Source organism: Medicago sativa, chromosome 3 (assembly GCF_051527215.1).
Source record: "Medicago sativa cultivar Bolivia chromosome 3, Bolivia_mono, whole genome shotgun sequence".
In the NCBI taxonomy this organism is placed as follows: Eukaryota; Viridiplantae; Streptophyta; class Magnoliopsida; order Fabales; family Fabaceae; genus Medicago; species Medicago sativa.
Window position 1 is genome coordinate 70,740,629 of NC_140751.1, and position 18,294 is coordinate 70,758,922.

General features: G+C 33.1%; 3 protein-coding genes and 1 pseudogene across 8 annotated transcripts; all 4 read right to left on the bottom strand.

The window, feature by feature from the left end:
- Positions 1 to 110: 110 nt before the first annotated feature.
- Positions 111 to 1,432, bottom strand: LOC146939751 (E3 ubiquitin-protein ligase SDIR1-like). The gene is made up of 2 exons (XM_085757493.1): positions 1,153 to 1,432; positions 111 to 386 (listed from the first exon to the last, which is right to left on the bottom strand). The coding sequence occupies exons 1-2, from the start codon at positions 1,291 to 1,293 to the stop codon at positions 267 to 269; spliced, it is 261 nt and encodes an 86-aa protein (XP_085613619.1). The 5' UTR covers positions 1,294 to 1,432; the 3' UTR covers positions 111 to 266.
- A 1,416-nt stretch (positions 1,433 to 2,848) lies between these two features.
- LOC146939752 (putative F-box/LRR-repeat protein 9) lies at positions 2,849 to 5,506 on the bottom strand. The gene is made up of 2 exons (XM_085757487.1): positions 5,023 to 5,506; positions 2,849 to 3,987 (listed from the first exon to the last, which is right to left on the bottom strand). The coding sequence occupies exons 1-2, from the start codon at positions 5,385 to 5,387 to the stop codon at positions 3,324 to 3,326; spliced, it is 1,029 nt and encodes a 342-aa protein (XP_085613613.1). The 5' UTR covers positions 5,388 to 5,506; the 3' UTR covers positions 2,849 to 3,323.
- Positions 5,507 to 6,999: 1,493 nt separating this feature from the next.
- Positions 7,000 to 12,630, bottom strand: SDIR1 (RING/U-box superfamily protein). Of its 5 annotated transcripts, none has more exons than XM_085757491.1 (9): positions 12,448 to 12,630; positions 11,301 to 11,455; positions 11,156 to 11,210; positions 10,997 to 11,049; positions 10,664 to 10,892; positions 10,385 to 10,499; positions 8,873 to 8,915; positions 8,236 to 8,358; positions 7,000 to 7,390 (listed from the first exon to the last, which is right to left on the bottom strand). In XM_085757491.1, the coding sequence occupies exons 2-9, from the start codon at positions 11,376 to 11,378 to the stop codon at positions 7,271 to 7,273; spliced, it is 816 nt and encodes a 271-aa protein (XP_085613617.1). In that variant the 5' UTR covers positions 11,379 to 11,455; positions 12,448 to 12,630; the 3' UTR covers positions 7,000 to 7,270. The 5 variants fall into 5 exon arrangements, with proteins under 5 accessions (XP_085613617.1, XP_085613616.1, XP_085613615.1 ...); XM_085757490.1 differs by having other exon boundaries at positions 8,236 to 8,361; XM_085757489.1 differs by having other exon boundaries at positions 8,873 to 8,918.
- A 2,808-nt stretch (positions 12,631 to 15,438) lies between these two features.
- Positions 15,439 to 17,429, bottom strand: LOC146939754 (aspartic proteinase PCS1 pseudogene; annotated as a pseudogene). The gene has a single exon (XR_015033034.1). The product of XR_015033034.1 is annotated as an aspartic proteinase PCS1 pseudogene (transcript).
- Between the last annotated feature and the right edge of the window lie 865 nt (positions 17,430 to 18,294).

Below are 18,294 nucleotides of genomic sequence, written 5' to 3' on the forward strand. Positions count from 1 at the left end.
ACCATAAAAAAAAAAAAAAAAAAGACTCTGGCATTAAAATTAGTTTGTACATGCTGTTTGGTTTTACATAGCGACCCAACAAACACGGTAATCTATAGGAAACAAAAATGTATAACATCTATAGTTGTTAGACGGTATTCTAATATTCCTCAGATCCCTACGTCAGGATAATTACAAGAAAACAAGTCATAAGCTACAAACGTTGAGTTTCAGTCATAATAGATTATTATGATCACAAAATCATAACTAAAAATTAGACGAGGTACTCAAACCATGTCCGCAATATCATTATGTCCACTGTCATTCCACCCAGATCCTGCTCGAAATTTGCAGACAGGGCAAGTCTCTTGTTGCCGCAGCCAGGGATCAATGCAGCTAGCGTGAAACTACAAGATAAAAACAAATAAACGGCATCAGTAGCACATTGAGATAAGATTATAAACACAGTATCAAGTATGGTTTTTATATACTTCTTAGAATTGCTTGACTTCTTAATGTAACAATATTTACTTCACCTAAAACTAAAATGTTGAACACAAATTTGAAGAACATGAATGTTTCAAACATACTTTAACTACTAAAATCAGTATCTAGAATTTAAATGGGCAGAAAATATTCTTTCCATATGAAAAAAATAGTGTTCAGTGTCTTTTCAATAGATAAACTCAAGCTCATGATGGAACATCCAAAGAAAAATACTACTCAAAACAAGGGCCGTGCTATAAAAAAAAGTTAACACTTAGCTTCATATCCAATTTCAAGTGTCAACTATAGACAAAATTTTATAGGATTTGAACTAACTTTTATTCTTGGCAGCAGGAAATGAAGATTAAAACTTGATACTAGAAAGCCTACTTTACTTTCTCATTAAGTTCAAAGTGACTATTGTTTTTAGTGTGTGGTGTGGCACACGAGAGCACGTGCATACGTCCACCCTTTGTAAACCCTACATTAGATGCCAACACTCCAGATTTATTCTCACATAATCAGTCTCAGAATGTGTGCCAATACACACTTTGACTTCTTCTATATATTAGTTACTTAGATGAACATTAGCAGAGATGATTCAGTTGAACTAGCACAATATATCATTAAACAAATAAGAAACAAACTAGTTGTTAAAAAGTTACAACTCTAAGCAATGAAACAGACCTGATGCAGGCAGGGCAAGCTACGAAGTAAATCTCCAACATTAACTTGCTCCAAGCATACACTGCAAGTGAGCTCACTATCCGAGACTTTTGAGTTCCCAACCGCATTTGAATTATCTTGTGTGTTCTGCCACAACCGCATTTAGTGTTCTGCCACTCAACACTAAATGAAAAGATTGTAATTTGACAGTAAAGAAAATATACAATGTTGTATACTCGAAGTCTACAAGCCCAACACCAAAAAAAACCATTTACAGATTAGAACCATACCCTCAAAGTATCAGCAAAGTTATCACGAGAAGCAATGGAAATCACTTGTTTAGGCCAAATGGAGGGGAGACATAGAAAAAAATAAACAATGATGTAGGTGATACCTCAGAAGAAGTGGAAGGCGATGCTTGTTGCATTGAGGAGCCAACATGGCTTCATTGAATTCTCTAAAAATACATTGCATGCATAAGTTTAAATAATTTAATTGAATTTAGTGGATTAAACTTAGGTAAATTATATTATGCTATATAAAATAAAAGCTTCGGTAAATTATGTTTTAGGGTTCTAGTTAAGAGTACTTTAAACCATATCTAGTTACTCGATCATAGAGAAATTTTAAACTGCTAAGAAGAACAAGGTCGAAAAAATCACGAGATTCATGACATAAAATCAAATCACATATACTAATTTCATGGTATAAAATCTAAAAGGACTAATAAATTGATCAGAATCAGAAAATCACAATGAACAGGTCATGAGAATGAGAGATTGGACAATATTACAATGACTGAAAAAAGTAAACCTTAATAAAAAAAAAAAAAAAGAATAGAAGAACAAAGGATCACTAGTGAGTGCATGAGAAAGAAAAACAAGCAAACCAACCAAGAGAAGCTTGATGTAGAGAAAATCAACAGGCAAACATCCTTGGAGTTGTTGCTATTGTACATAAAAACAGATGCGTAGTTGCTGCAAATTCCAGCTCCATGAATGCACTAAACACAACGAGATTGATTGTCATTTGGTGTGTGAGAAACCCCTTGCACGCCTCTTTCGTGCATATTTGGATACACAGTGGGTTTGCCGAATTTACACAATCACACCACGACTTTGTTGAACTCACTGTCAATCCAAATCCAATCATGTTCATCTACGACCTATTTTGAGTGTTCATCAACTCACAGGTATATATTAAGTCATTGATATCTACTCTCCCGCTTGCACAATGTTGTAAAGGTTTAGTTCGGTTTGGTTTTTTTCCTGAACCGAACCACGAACAGCTATTGCATAGGATGTTAGACAGTAGATAAATTTGTTTCGCAGTAAATTTAGGTATTCTCTAATTATGTTAATTGGTTGTTGTATGTACATCTGACATAAGTTAATTAATTAGTTTTCTATTTCTTCGTTTTTATTGTTCCTTTCATGTAAATAACTAAACTATCTTCCCAAGTAATGAACTCATTGGTTAGTTCATTCTAGCCAATATGTTTTAATATCAATTATAAACATAATAATGCTTATTTATAATATTTTTCATTAGATTTAACTAATTATATATGACATGGGGAATGTTTTCCCTGTTTATGACCATAGAAACTGTACATGGGTGCTGACTGCTAAAAGCACTAAACCATGTCAGCATGAGATTTGTACACACAAACTGAATGAGTTCTTGACATCTTAAGGGTGTTTGGATCATGAAAAAATAAAAGGACCAAAGTACTTACATTATGAATCCATTGTTTATAGATGTAGATGAAAGCAACACTATATAGTCCATTTGTCAACACCACCAAGGTTTGAAGACATACTGCATTCTTAGTTCCTCTCTTTGGACGTTTTCAAAGAGAAGTAAAATAAAACACCACTTCTAGAATCATTAAGCAAATAAAAAAAAACAAAATACAAGATTAATAAAGCATGTCAATAAACCATTGACCAAAATAAAGCATGCCAACCACACATGCATACAAGGTTCCTAAGAAATTTAAACACATTTACATTGCATAGAAACAAAAGATCAAGCTTTCCAATGTCTTCCACAAAAAAATCCTTGAAAACAACATTAACATCCCTCTTCAAGGATAAAAGCCATTCAAAATTCCACTGGAAATGAAAGACTTGCCAAAAAATGGATCATTGAACATCCTCATTACTTAAGACTTTGATTTAACTTGCAAATTAAGCATCAGAATCCTCATCATCATCCTCATCCTCATCCTCATCTTCGTCCTCATCCTCATCCTCATCCTTATCCTCGTCTTCGTCTTCGTCTTCATCTTCATCTTCATCCTCATCCTCATCCTCATCTTCATCCTCATCAGCAAATTTCTCAACAATTTCAAAACAAGGAGTACCACTTGAATCGAAAAATACAAACTCCAGTTCAACATTATTATAATAAGGGTCTGAATAGTACTCCATAATATGCAAATCTTTGATCTGATTACGCAACCTTTCCCCCAAGTTTCCATCGAAATCTAGATTATCACATCCTACAATGTCGAGAGATTCAAGAAGAGGGCATCCATCAAGAATAGCAAGCAACCCAACATCACTGAGAGGGTTTCCATGAATATCAAGATGGCGTAGCCCAGGCATGGTTTTTGCAATAATAAATGCCTCATCATCACACTTGAAGCGGCCTCCATATGACGCCCCGTTAAATGTTAGCGATCTCAAAAGAGGACAACTTTGGCCAATAACTTCAAGAGATTTCCCAGATTGGAAGCCATGTGAAATGTCAATTTCCTCTAACAGGGGAAATTTCTTTGCAACTTTGCACAAACCTTCATCAGAAACTCCAAGGCATGAAGCAAGTCGTATGCATCTTAAGTTACTTGCCCTGTAAAATTTATATGATGAAATGACAACTTTAAAAATATGATACATTCATAAATTACACAGCACCAAATACATAAAAATACCTGATACGTTCATAAAATATATGGCACTAAGTACATATAATACAAATACACCCAACTCTACATTTCAAACATGTGCAAAAAAATTGTTGAATTGTCTTGCCTGGCCAAGTTTTTTTTTTGAAACAGCAGAGAAGAGTTCCAATTCAAAATAAGAGTACAAAGAATACTCAATACATATACAACACGGCGATTATAATTATGAAGAATCAAACAAAATCAAAGGACCCCCAATATTTGATTAAGATCTAGGTTGTGGAACAAGGTAGTTAAAATCGAGATTTTAAGCAAAATCGAAAAGAGGAAGTTAAATCATAAATTGTACGATCGTAAGATTATACAAAATTCATAAACTTCAAATATATGCATAGAAAATAGCATATGTAAGACAAAAAATAAACCTTAAATCACACTTGAAATACTTATGTAAATTTAAATTCATAAGCATGGCTCACATAACAACATAGTTGCATAACACCTACCTAGTTAAAACATGAAATACTTATGTAATTCAGACGTTAAATCAAACTCGTAAATCTCAAACAAAACAACAAATAAAGTTGTCTTCTGTAGTTCTAGCACCGCGACCATGATCTTAGAATCGTTTCAAAGATCCATAGCTTATACATTTTTCTTTTTGAGAGGATCAGTGGATTATGCATGATTCCATCAAAATAAGATTTTGGGTATACTCATAATCACTGAGAACAAGTATAATCGCAAAAATGTAAGATTATAAGCTTCAAATTGACATTTTGACTACCATGCTTATGATGCAATTCATAGGATCTACACATATCATTCATGGAAGAGGTAGTGGTCAAGCTATTAACAACTAAAAAAAAACCAAACATCATTGAAAACATAGGGTTTCCACTCCACTGATGCCGAGAAACAAACGACCTATTAAATAATGATAATCACAAAATAAAATAGGAAAGTAAAATGGGTATTACCTATCAGCAATGTATTGAAGAAGATCAACGGTACCAAAACTATAAATATCAATTTCCTCTAAATGACCAGAACTTAGGTCAACAGCATATTGACAAAGATTGACCAAACGATCAAGATTACGAGTACCAAGGTTAAAAGATGAAAAGCAAAGATGAAATCTTCCCATGTTAATCTTGCGCCACATGAAAGGATCTTTGCAAATGTTCCACCAATAAGGACACACATAGCGTGCCTTCGTGAGAATTTCGACAGCACCGAGCCTTTGGAGAATGTTTGATGTAACATCTCTGGGAAGTTCAAGCCAGTTAGGGTTTACTGTTGTGCTCTCAAGTTTTGGTTTCTTAGCTGGACAAGAAGACGACATCTTGTGTGTTTTGAAGTTGAATCTGCGGGGGAAGAGTTTTGTGTTCTATTATTGATATTGATCTTTAGCTTGCTTGTTTTTGTATGAGTAAAGACCAAAATGGGTCCTCTCATTTTTTTCACCACCCAATTATTCTCATGAGTAATGTTAGGGAGACTATCTTTTCAACACTCACTCTTTTATTGGATGAAACTAATGTATGTCTCATCACTTTAAGTGAAACTCATTTCCAATGTATGAGACCCACCTTGATTTAAACCAATAATGAAGTGAGTGTTTGAAAGAGTGTTGAAAAGAGAGTGTTGCTACAACTACTCATTCTCTCATTCTAATACCCAAATTAATCTTTCTACTCTATCTATCCCTTATTATAAGGCTAATTTCATCAATTAAAAAAAGTTGTTAGTATAGTTAATATGTCAAATTTGTGTATCAATTTTATTAAACTGTTTTTTGTTTGTATGTGTATTTAATTTGAATTTTTATATTTCAATGCAAATTAGTACTCCCTTCGTCCCATATTAAGTGAGTTATTTGTTCATTTCATATATATTAAGAAAAATGTAGTATAAGTGAAGTAAAGAGAAAAATTATTTTAAGTGTTCTTGTCAAGTATTGATGCATTCACCATTATCATAAATGAAAAGTGGAATATATTGAATTGAGAGTGATGAAAATAATATTAAAAGTGAGAATAGACTAAGATGACTGAGAGAGCCTCTGACCTAGCCTACGTCAGACCCATGCCAAACCATATCTTTTTTGCCATTATTTTTCTCACCCTATGAGTTTCTCGTGCGCCTTATTCAGGTTCTAAAATCCGAAATGTTTCAACGTGTTTTTGGATATTTTTATGAGATGTTAATGCCATTAAGATTCTATAATCCTGATTGTATAAGACACACAAGAAGCTCATAGGATGAGAAAATAAACAGTATTTTTTTATTAAAAAATGAACAAGGTTAAACTATAAGCCACTGAAAAAACATTTTAGGTCTACTTTAGTAAATATATAAATTATATGTTCAATTACTATTATAATATTAAATTTTGTACTTCGTTTTTAATCCAGAGTTACTAACCTTTTCAGTAATTTAAAAATATTGACCTGCAAAATTTTTTGACATTTAATTGCGTTATTATAAATTAAAATTTAAATATGATGTCATATAAACAAATTTTTAGACCTATGCTTACCTTAAAAATTGACCTATGATAATTAATAAATCGAACTCATGTCTAACATCTGAAAGACAGATCAGGCGCAGACTTTACAAAACGTAACCTAGCTTATTCCCACTTCTAATCATAAATATAAAGTTAGGAATATTAACTTCGTGGCGACGGAGAAATAATATAAATTAGATGATACAGATTGTATGCTCTTCTGCAATGTAAACCACGATCTTTTGTTTGCTTTGGATGTAATGTAACTTTTCTATTGATGAGGAATATGATGCCTTGTGAACAAAAATAGGGAGTTGAAAAACAGAGTTAGCTGCTGCCAAAGAGGAGAAGAAATTGCTATGGCACGTGCGCAAGCAAAATTAGAAGCCAAGAAAGGTGAAGGGAAAAGGTAAAAGTAAAGCAAACTTAGGACTCGCAAACAGAGTATAAATGTACAACAGTACAAGGCATTAAAATTAAGTTTGTACTTGCTGTTTGGTTTTACATAGCGACCTGACAAACTTGGTAATCTATAGGAAACAAAATGTATAACATCTATAGTTGTTAGACGGTATTAACTATTCCTCAAATCCCTACGTCAGGGTAATTACAAGAAAACAAGTCACAAGCTACAAACATTGATACATGACGAGTGAGTTTCAGTCATAATAGATTATTATGATCACAAAATCATAATTAAAAATTAGACGAGGTACTCAAACCATGTCCGCAATATCATTATGTCCACTGTCATTCCACCCAGATCCTGCTCGAAATTTGCAGACAGGGCAAGTCCCTTGTTGCCGCAGCCAGGGATCAATGCAACTAGCGTGAAACTACAAGATAAAAACAAATAAACGGCATCAGTAGCACATTGAGATAAAATTATCGACAAAGTATCAACCATGAGGTTTTTATATACTTAGAATTGCTTGACTGCTTAATGCAACAGTCAATAATGTTGATTTAATGTGGCTGAAAATATCTACACAACTTTTTTGGGCAAGGAAAAAACTAGATTAGGGGAGGCACACACCATGTAAAGTCAGATATCTACACAACTTTGATGAACATAAATGTTTTAAATATACTAAACTACTAAAATCAGTTTCTAGATTCTAAACGGGAGAAATCATTCATTCCTTCGGAACAAAAAAAAATAGTGTTCAGGTGCCTTTTCAATAGGTAAACTCAAGCTCATAATGGAACATCCAAAGTAAAATGCTTTTCAAAACAAGGGCAATGCTACAAAAAAGGTCAATAGCTAAGTTTGCACAACCAATTTCAACTACAAGTAAAATTTTATAGGATTTGAACTACACTTTTGTTTTTCGCAGCGAAAAATGAAGATCAAAAAATTTGATATTAAAAAATCTGCTTTTCATTCTCATTAAGTTAAGTGACTATTGCTTTTAGTGAGTGTGCGAGAGAGAGCATGTGCATACGTCCACCCTATGTAAACCCTATGTTAGATGCCAACGCTCCAGATTTTCTTATCACATAATCAGTATCAGAATGTGTGCTAATACACAAAGAATACACGCTTTAACTTCTTGTATATATTAGTGATTTAGATGAACATTAGCAGAGATGATTCAGTTGAACTGGCACAGTATATCATTGAACAAATAAGAAACAAATTAATTGTTAAAAAGTTACAACTCTAAGCAATGAAACAGACCTGATGCAGGCAGGGCAAGCTACGAAGTACATCTCCAACATTAACTTGCTCCAAGCATACACTGCAAGTGAGCTCATCATCAGAGGCTTTCGAGTTTCCAACCGCATTTGAATTATCCTGTGTCTTCTGCCACAAACGAAAAGAAATGAATCATGAAAACCTGCCACTCCAATCTAAATGAAAAGATTGTAATTTGACAGTAAAGAAAATAAATAATGTTGTATACTCGTCTGATCATTTTGTTACTTAACTCCCATATGGGAACATCAAGTGGTCGAAAATCCCCAAGACTTAATACAATGAACATAGCCACAATAATCTATATAAATGATAAAATGACATTCAAGAAAATAATAGAATGGCATATTTTCCAAGTCTACAAGCTCAACACGAATAAATGTGCTATTTATTTTAAAACCATCATACAAAAAAACCATTTACAGATTATAAGCACTTCCCTGTACCGCCAGGGATATTACACGGGGAGACCACAGTAATAAGTAATAACATGCATAAAACTACACCCTCAAAGAATCAGCAAAGTTATCTTGAGATGCAATCTAATTCACTTGTCTAGACAAAATGGAAGGGAAACATAGAAAGAAAAAAAAAATAGAAAAAAAGATGTAGATGATACCTCAGCCGAAGTGGAAGGCGTTGCTTGTTGCATTGAGGAACTACTTCTGTAAGCAAAAACAGCTTGTCAAATAATCAGTAATATAATTTTTTTTAGGGCATGTAAATTCCATAAATTTGTAAATATAGTAACATTATCTATGTGTGTCTGTGTGAGGGCAGATTGGTTTATGTAATACTTGAATATCCTACACTATTAATAACCTTGAATCTAAACCCATAAAAAAATATATCATGCATTTTATTTATCCAGCTGTTAAATCATAACTACCCATTATTTTAGGGCATGTAAATTCCATAAATTTGTAAATATAGTAACATTATCTATGTGTGTCTGTGTGAGGGCAGATTGGTTTATGTAATACTTGAATATTCTACACTATTAATAACCTTGAATCTAAACCCATAAAAAAATATATCATGCATTTTATTTATCCAGCTGTTAAATCATAACTACCCATTATCTTTTATTATTAGCATCAAATATTGTATATATAGCATTAAAACTAGTGGGTGTGTTCTAGCAAATCCTCCCATATATATATATATATATGTGTGTGTGTGTGTGTGTGTGTGTGTGTGTGTGTGTGTGTCAAGATTTTTTTTTGAAGAAGCTAAATAGCCCACCCAAATTGGCACCAGAGAGAATCGAACCTGAGACCTTGCGGAGGAGCACACTCCCAAGACCCAAGCCAATACCACCAGGCCAACCCAAGTGGGTTGTGTGTGTCAAGATTAATGCTATATATACAATATTTGATGCTAATAATAAAAGATAATGGGTAGTTATAATTTAACAGCTGGTATATATATATATACACACACACACACACACACACACAGAGAGAGAGAGAGACAGAGAGAGAGCGAGATTGTGTTTGGATTGGCTTATGAACGCCTATTTTGGCTAATCTACTAATATAAGCACTTGTTTGACTGTTTAGGAGAGCTTATGATTATGACTATAAGTTGTTTTTAGCTTATTCCAACATGCTCTTCAAGATAACTAACTTTTTAAAACAGCTTAAAAATTATTTAAACAGCTTAACCATGTTTCTCTTTCAATATAGAAATAACCGAGTTAATTATCCAAAATATATATATAAAGCTTTCACATGTCCTGTCAGTCACTACTCACTAATATTGAAAGTACAGCTTAAGAACCTCTTCATATTGCCAGATAAAATGACTACACGACATAGAGTAATAATAGGCATCACTAAAGGTACCAAAGTTCTTAATCGAAATAACATGCCAGTGAAAATCAGCATTTCCATGTCATCGATCAATATATCATTATCAGTCATGATCAAATAACATAGTTTCTTTATATGCCTTTACTTGTTTACCCTCACATATGAATTTTCAATTTGATTTATGACATGGCAATAGTGAGTTTCACTTTTCGGGGATGGGGTAAGAAAATATCTACAAAATAGAGTTAATTTTTGTTTTAGAATGTCAAAATCCATTTAAAGGGAGGTAATAACAATTGATCTGACAGATTACTTACTTTTGGGGACCAGAAACCTTGTATTTGTGGACAGGAAGAGCATTTATCTCTTCCTCAGTCATAGAAGGTGCAGTAGAAACATTATCCGAATCCAGAGCTCTTAAAGTTTCATAATCTGAAATTTGAAAAAGAAGAAAAAAACTGAATAAGGAATATTATATAACACACTTGAAGAGTAGTGAACACAAATTAACTTCAACAAATTTGAATTTCAGAAAGTTGTAAAACTTCAAATGTGAAACGAAGTAATAATTTATATTATGAAAAGAACATACAAACCTAGATCATCAAACTCCCGATCAAGAAGTGCCAGCTGAAGTCTGAGACCCTGCAGACGCCCTCGGCTTGCAAGTGCTATCGATGGAGGCATATGCAATCGTAGTTCTGTGTGGCCAAGAAGGCCACTGGCTGCTGCTGCATGAGCTTGGGCTTGTGCTTGAAGCTGTTGACATGTTGCATACATCCTTAGCATTGTAGCCATCAAGAAAACACCAAGCACCAGCCAGAGCTGCAAACAGAATGAACAGCTCATAAATCATAGATGACATTAACAATTTCATTTTTTTTCCTTGATAAAATGTGTATCATTTGTTTAGATACAGAAGACCTTACCAGAAAATTTGGTGACATCTGGTGAGAGTTCAGTATCATGAATAACAGGAGAACTGAAATATATACAGAGTAAGTTGTCAATGGAAACATCGAAGAAAACACAGAAAAGGATATTATCTATACAACAAATTATATAAGAAACTTAATTCAAGAACATACCTGTTACGAGAAAAGTGAGTGAGTTGGAATTACTAGGACGTGCTGCATGAACACGCTGAAGAAAAGATTGTAATCAGTACAAAATAATACATTGGTCAGCTGTGATAACACAGAAACAATAAATGATACACACAGTATAACATACCAATGCACGCCTCTCAGGTATAAATCCTGGAAACCCATTTTCTATATCAGCTCTTGCTCCTCGAAAAACAAAACTCATGGCTCTAAACTTGAATTAAAACTTCATAGGTTGACTATAAATCAAGCCAGAATCAATAACTAAAACCTTCCGATATTCTGAAATATCAAATAAGATGGTAGTCAATAAACAAGAAAGCAACACTAAACACATGCTTGAGGATGAAATTCAACAGGAATCACAGAGCGGATATAATCGGGAAGAAAAAAAAAACAAAACAAAAATGCCAAATAATTATATAGAGTATACGACATACCACACATACTAAACCTATCATCACTTATCTGAAATCTTTGTCATCAAAATAAAATAAAAACACACATCATTTGAGAAGAATAGTTAAGAAAACGTTGGTCCTAATATCCAAAACACATTTCTGTTATTCTGCTCAGCATTGATGAAAATTCACGGTTACTATCTTTTGCACAACAGTTAGAAAACAAATAAAAATCTTCCCCTTATTTTAGGCATGAGTAACAGAACAAGATTCACCTACTCTAATTTTAATCCCTAACAACTACCATATGGCCATAAACTAACATAATCAAACACTTCAATTCCATTTAGTGGTCCTTAAACCATTTTCCTTACAAACACACCAAAACGCTTCAAGCATTATCGAAGATTACACAATTGCAAGGTTCAAGAAAATAACATCGATCAAAAACTCCCTGCACCCATTCATTATGCAAGTATCATACAACATTAACAAATCGCGGATCCTCTAATCAAACAAAAACACTAAGCTTCCATTTAGTGATCCTTAAACCATTTTCCTCAAAATGCAGCAAAAATCAAAACCTAGGAGCCAAACCACTTCAAGCATGATAAACGATTGCAAAATTTACAAAATTCAAGAAAATAACAAACAATCGTATCACAACATCAACAAACCGCAGATTATTCATAATAAACTTAATTAAAAACCCTAATTAAATCTTAAAATCGCGTTCAAGCGAATAACAACAAGAAATAAACGAATCAATCAACAAAGAAAAATGTGAAAACATAGCAGGAACATTTTGAGGAGATGAAATTGAAAATGGAATTGGTGGCGTGTGAGAGAAAGCATTTGGGAATGGAGACTTACGGAAATTGACGAGGAACAAAAGCTGAATCTGATCGGAAACGGAGTTTGGATTACAATTGAGAAATGAATCTGATCTTCTTCGCTCTCTGGATTCGATTCGATTCGATTCGAGGTTGAAGATCACGAGAATCGGTGAAGTTTTCGCTTCTTTTATTGTTCAACAGCCACGTATTTTTCGTATGTGTCTTGGTTCGGTAAAATGCATGGCTATCAATATTGTCCGCATGAAATTAAATTTAATAAAAATATTTTTAAATGTTGTTTTTTTTGAAGGATTTTTAAATGTTGTTAAAAAATCTTTAAAAAAAATAAAAAAAATTTGTTAAAAAAAAAGGAACAAACTAACTTTTACAAATTATTACTACTCCTCAACAAAAACTTTTACAAATTTTGATGTCAATTAGTATTTTTTTTGTCAAAAAAAAACTAACGTTTACAAATTATTACTGCTCCTCAACAAAAACTTTTACAAATTTTGATGTCAATCTGTATTTTTTTGTCAAAAAAAAAAACTATAATTTTTTGTTTATATTAATATTTAAATAATACTAGATACTCTATATTGTAATTATTTCAAATAATTTTATCTTTAAATAATACTTAACTTAGTATATTTCAGAAAAATAATAATAGTTAACTTAGGGGGATGTATTGGATTAGGATTCTAAGAGATTTTAAAAGACTTTTTAATTATGAAAAAGTCTTGTGGTATTCAATCAAGACTTTTTGCAATTTAAAAAAAGTCTTGTGGTATTCAATCAAGATTCTTTGTCATTTTAAAAAAGTCTTGAGGTATTCAATCAAGACTTTTCATCACTTAAAAAAAGTCTCATGGTATGCAAAATCATTCAAATTTCAAAGGATTGTTTAATAAATTAGATTTTGATGGATTTTGTGGGATTTTCTTGTGATATTTTAACAAGAAAAAGTCTTTCATGAAGACATAAGATTTCTTGGGATTGTTTTTCTTTAAAAGTTTACTATCTCTTTCTTATCTCTTCTTCCTTCTCTCTTCTCCCTTCTCTATTTGTCTCTCTCTCTCCTCTCTTTTCTCCCTCTCCCTCTCTCTCTCTCTCTCTCTCTCTCTCTCTCTCTCTCTCTCTCTCTCTCTCTCTCTCCCTTCGCTCTTCCTCTCTCTCTTCTCCCTCTCTTTTCTCCCTTCTCTCCCTCCTCTCTTCCCCCCTCTCTCTCTATCTCTCATAAAAATAAAATAAAAAAATAAGAGTATGAATTGAAAATATTATGATAGAGAGTGTGTTGTAATCATTTCTTTTCAATGAGTCCTTAAAATTTATAAAATCTTTTGGAATCTTATAAATCCATAAAATCCTTTAAAATCATTTAAAATCTTATGATGTAAATCCATTGAAATCCAAATTGAAAATCCTGATAGTTTTTTAAAATCATGAAAGTCATTAAAATCCTACAAAATCTTTTAAAATCTTTGAGACTTTTTTAAGCAAAAATTGTCCTTTAAAATCCTAATCCAATACACCCCCTTAGTATGCGTTTTATAAAGATTAGATTAGATAACTCATCCTATTGGGTCCTATGAAATCATTACAAGCTAATAGGATGGTCAAATTGAGTGATTGTGCATCCGTACAGCATGAGTAAGGCAGAAATGAGATATATTTGTTTGATCAGATACCTAAACAATATTCATTTAAGCGCACACATAAATAAAAAAAAGTGTGAAAGAAAAAAGAAATGAAATATGTATTTAATAATTACGTGTTTTTATGAGTATATGCTTAAATAATTTATATTTGAAAGCGTGATTATATAAATATTTACAAGTTGCTTTTGCAACAATCATACTTTGATTTGCATAATAAAGGTCGGGGATCGAGGTGAAAGAATGTGGGGTAAAGGAATTGTGGTAAGGAAAAGGTTTGGTTCGGTGTGTGCAACGAGGGGTGGTAAGGGAGACAAGTGAATCTTCAAGATTAGAAGATGGTGCATTGAACAAGGGGATGATTAATCGTTTAAATGGTTAATGAACTTTATTAAAGTGATGAATCGTTTGAAAGAATTAGAGTTTGATTTTGGGTTCTGCCCTATTTTTTGTACAAAAAACAAAAAAATAGGGTTTGATTTTGCTTAACTTCGGATTAACAAAGTCTCTTTGCTTAAAATTTAGAGGATTAATAAATAAATAAGAAAAAACGAGTGATTTGAATAGCTTTTTTTACAAATTTTCTCTACATCTCTATAACACACTTTAAAGTCATGCTAAGATCTTACCTAAGATTAATGAAATCATAAACAACAAATTGTATTTTCTTTTTTAGCAAAAACACAACTAATTCATTGTATTTCTAACTATGGTTATATTACAAGATGATATATGGTCATAAATTTGGGGTGTTCTGGCTAACATTTGAGCAACATTGTTTGCTTATCTTCGCTTAAAACTTCTTTTAAAATTTTATGTAGAGCTAAGTGAAGCTTTACAAAAGTTTAAAATAGTCGTTATCTATTCAATAAATTGGTAGTTTTGGCTTCAATAACATAATTTCGAGTTTGATTCTGATTTTTATATGAATAAAAAAATCTAATTTTATTTATTATTTATGATTGTATTGGTTGTTTGTTTACTTTGAGTTCGAAATCTTTGATAGAATTCATCAAGAGACGATCTAATGTAGTAGCTCTTTAGCTAACTAGAGATGCTACATATGTATATGTTCATGATTTTGATGTTATTCCTCTAAAAATATATAATTTTGATGTTATCCATAATTATATTGAATAACCTATTGCCAATGACATGACATAAGTTTGTATCCATAAAAAAAAATATTGAATATACACAATTTTTCAACACAATATCACTTATTAAAATTTTCCTTCCTCAAAAGAAATATTTTGTTAGAAATAGTAAAAATTGAAAATGAAATTTAACATGTTAATTTTTTTCTAATATCAACCCTTTACCAAGAAAGTCCATATAAAAATCCCTTTCAATGACAGCTTGATACAATACAATTATTGTGGTTACACTAATTCTTAAAATTATTATCACTAGAATTTACCAATACTATAGCACCCGCAACTCAACTTGAGCAAACTGTACAATTGCCCATCATAGAATAAGAACCTCTAGATAAATATCATCATCATCATCAATAACATTAGAACAAAAGAAATTTGAAATTGTCTTTGACACTAACTAACAAAGAAATCAATAATAAAACAACAAAACTAGGACAACTGGTATGAAGTATTTACCTAACCTATCTGCAACACACACACAGATCCATGACCTACCCATAAAATTAATCTCCACAATTGTAGGCCACATGTGTTTGAAGATTGTTCCAAAGAATCCAAAAAAGGCCAATGACTTAACTTACCAAACACAAAAAACCTACATACCTAGTCGTTGACTTGCAAGTTCACATTTTGTATCAGCAAATCCAACTCTAGAGTTGACCAAATCAAACTCCATCCACACATTCATTTGATGATAATGTCCAATAATATATGCCTCAATTCCCAACAAATCTGAATTTCCAAACGTGAAACAATATACCAAATCATTACTATGATTATTATTATTCCCTTTTAATGCCACGTCAGCTACTCTATATAATAGTCTCTCCCCTGAAACACTCATCTCCGCCCCTTCAAACACAAGTGTCACCGCCGGTAACGGTGGAAGAACCGAACCCGACCCGATACGGTAACACAAATCCATTGCACCTTGGAAGACAAAATTCGTGTCTTCCAAAAGGGTCAACACTCCTTTTGTTTGTTCTACAAATTCTTGTCTTAAAGCAGTGTAAACTGGTCCCAAAAGAAACGTGAACTGTGTACCCGAATCCACCATTGTCTGACCCGCACCGGTATGATCCGGTGCAAAAATTGTTTTTGGTAATTGGAGCATCTTCTTCCCGACCCGTATTCCCTCCAGTTGCACAGTGTATGCGACTCGATCGAAATAGGGTAATGGGGTTGTGATTTTTACCATTGGTGTGTATTTCAATGGCCCGACCCACTTGATATTCGCGTCGCCGAAAAGCAACACGCCGGTGGAGTCTTTGCCGGAGATGCAATATGAGAATTTGGGTAATCCCATTTGGGTCACAAATGAGAGAGACCCACGGTTCATACCCATTAACCCGGTTGTTTTGGAGTCTTCATTTGAATTTGAGCTGAACCCGGAATCCATACACCCGAATATGGTTCCGGGTTGTGCTGACCCACCGGCGAAGAAAGTCTCAGTGGCGAGGTTTCCTTCAATGTAGGTGGAGTCAGCATAGGTGATTGTAGCGTGGCAGAGTTTCTTCGGGTCACATGAAACGGGTACAGGGAAGTCTCGGGTTCGGGTTGTGCAAATGGGTGAGGTGCATGGGGTGGGGGTGTAAGAAGAAGAAAGGAGGGGGTTGAAAATGGAGTTTAAATTTGGAAGTTTTTTGCAATGAAGCCATGAGAGTTCACTCCCTGTGTCGAGGACCATGGTAACATTCTGTGGGGGTGAGCCTAGTGTTAGTGAAACTGTTAAGGTTACATTGTGTTGAAAAGAGAGCTTTGAAGAAGGTTTTGGAAGTGAAATTGTGCCATGTGGTAGTGTTTGAACTTTTAAAGGCAATATGAAAGGTTTTTGTAGTGGAGATGAGAGAGAAGAAGTAATACTTGTTTGGATTTGAAGAAACATCATGAAAATGAAAAGGATAATTGTTATAGGAGGAACAAGAAGGAGAACATGGGGAGAGGAGGGTGTGTTCATTGGAGTTGTTTTGATTTGGTATGGTTTGGTTTTAAATTTCAATGGAAAATAAAAAGGGAGAGAGAAGGGGGAGCTATGTTTCTTTGTGTGTTGGATTGTCCCAATGAGACAGTCACAGCATGGTGGTGAAGTGTAGTATATGTCTCTAGATTCTTATATATAGCTGGTTTGAACTTTAATCATTTCATGACATGGAGATGGAGGGAAAGTGTGTCATTTTGTTTTCTAATAGCTAGCCGACTTCAAAATAGGTGGGAGTGGAATTTATAGGACCATTTTACACTTATGCTCGTTATCGTTGAACAGTGTTATTTGAACATAAAAATCGAATATTGTACTTAATCACCGTAGAAATAGTAGCTTTTGCATGGACGTAAGTTCAGATAAAATATGTTTGTGGTTCTGGTCGATTGAAAATAGATTGATTATTTTTTAATACATTACTTTCACATTCTTTTATCATTTCACATAGGAGTATGAAAATAGAGCATTGCATTCAAGTATTAATATTCTTGAGCACAAAGTGCATTTGTATGTATGGTTTAACCAACTCATATTAGCACCGATGCACAATAGTTGATTCTCTTAATGATATGATTAGTATGAAAGGTGAGCTAAAGAAAAAGAAGGAAGACAAAGTTTGATGCTACCAACGCATCCCTTCAGGAAAAAAGGTCACTGTCTAGACGGTACAACCAAAGATATAAAGTACCAAGTTTTAATAAAATGGGGGGAAAAGGCACACTATAGGTTTGGAATAAACTAGCTTATTTATTATTACTAGACCATCGACCCGTGCTCCGCACGGGTCTTATCCACTTTAATAGAAATCAATAAGTTATATTTTATATTTTCATTGATATTAAATAAGTCAGGAAAAAGCGTATTACCATTGAAATGAGTTGCAGACAATATTAATTATCATAAATTATAAAATATTTCTGTAGACTTTCATTTGATGGCTCTCCAATCTATTTACGCATATAAGTGTTTTATTAGTACACACATCACTGATTTGGAAATATTATTAAAAACATTTTATAAGAACGATTGAGTACTATGATCTATATGTGGCAGTAAGCAAAGATACAAAGTAAAAGGATTATCCAACA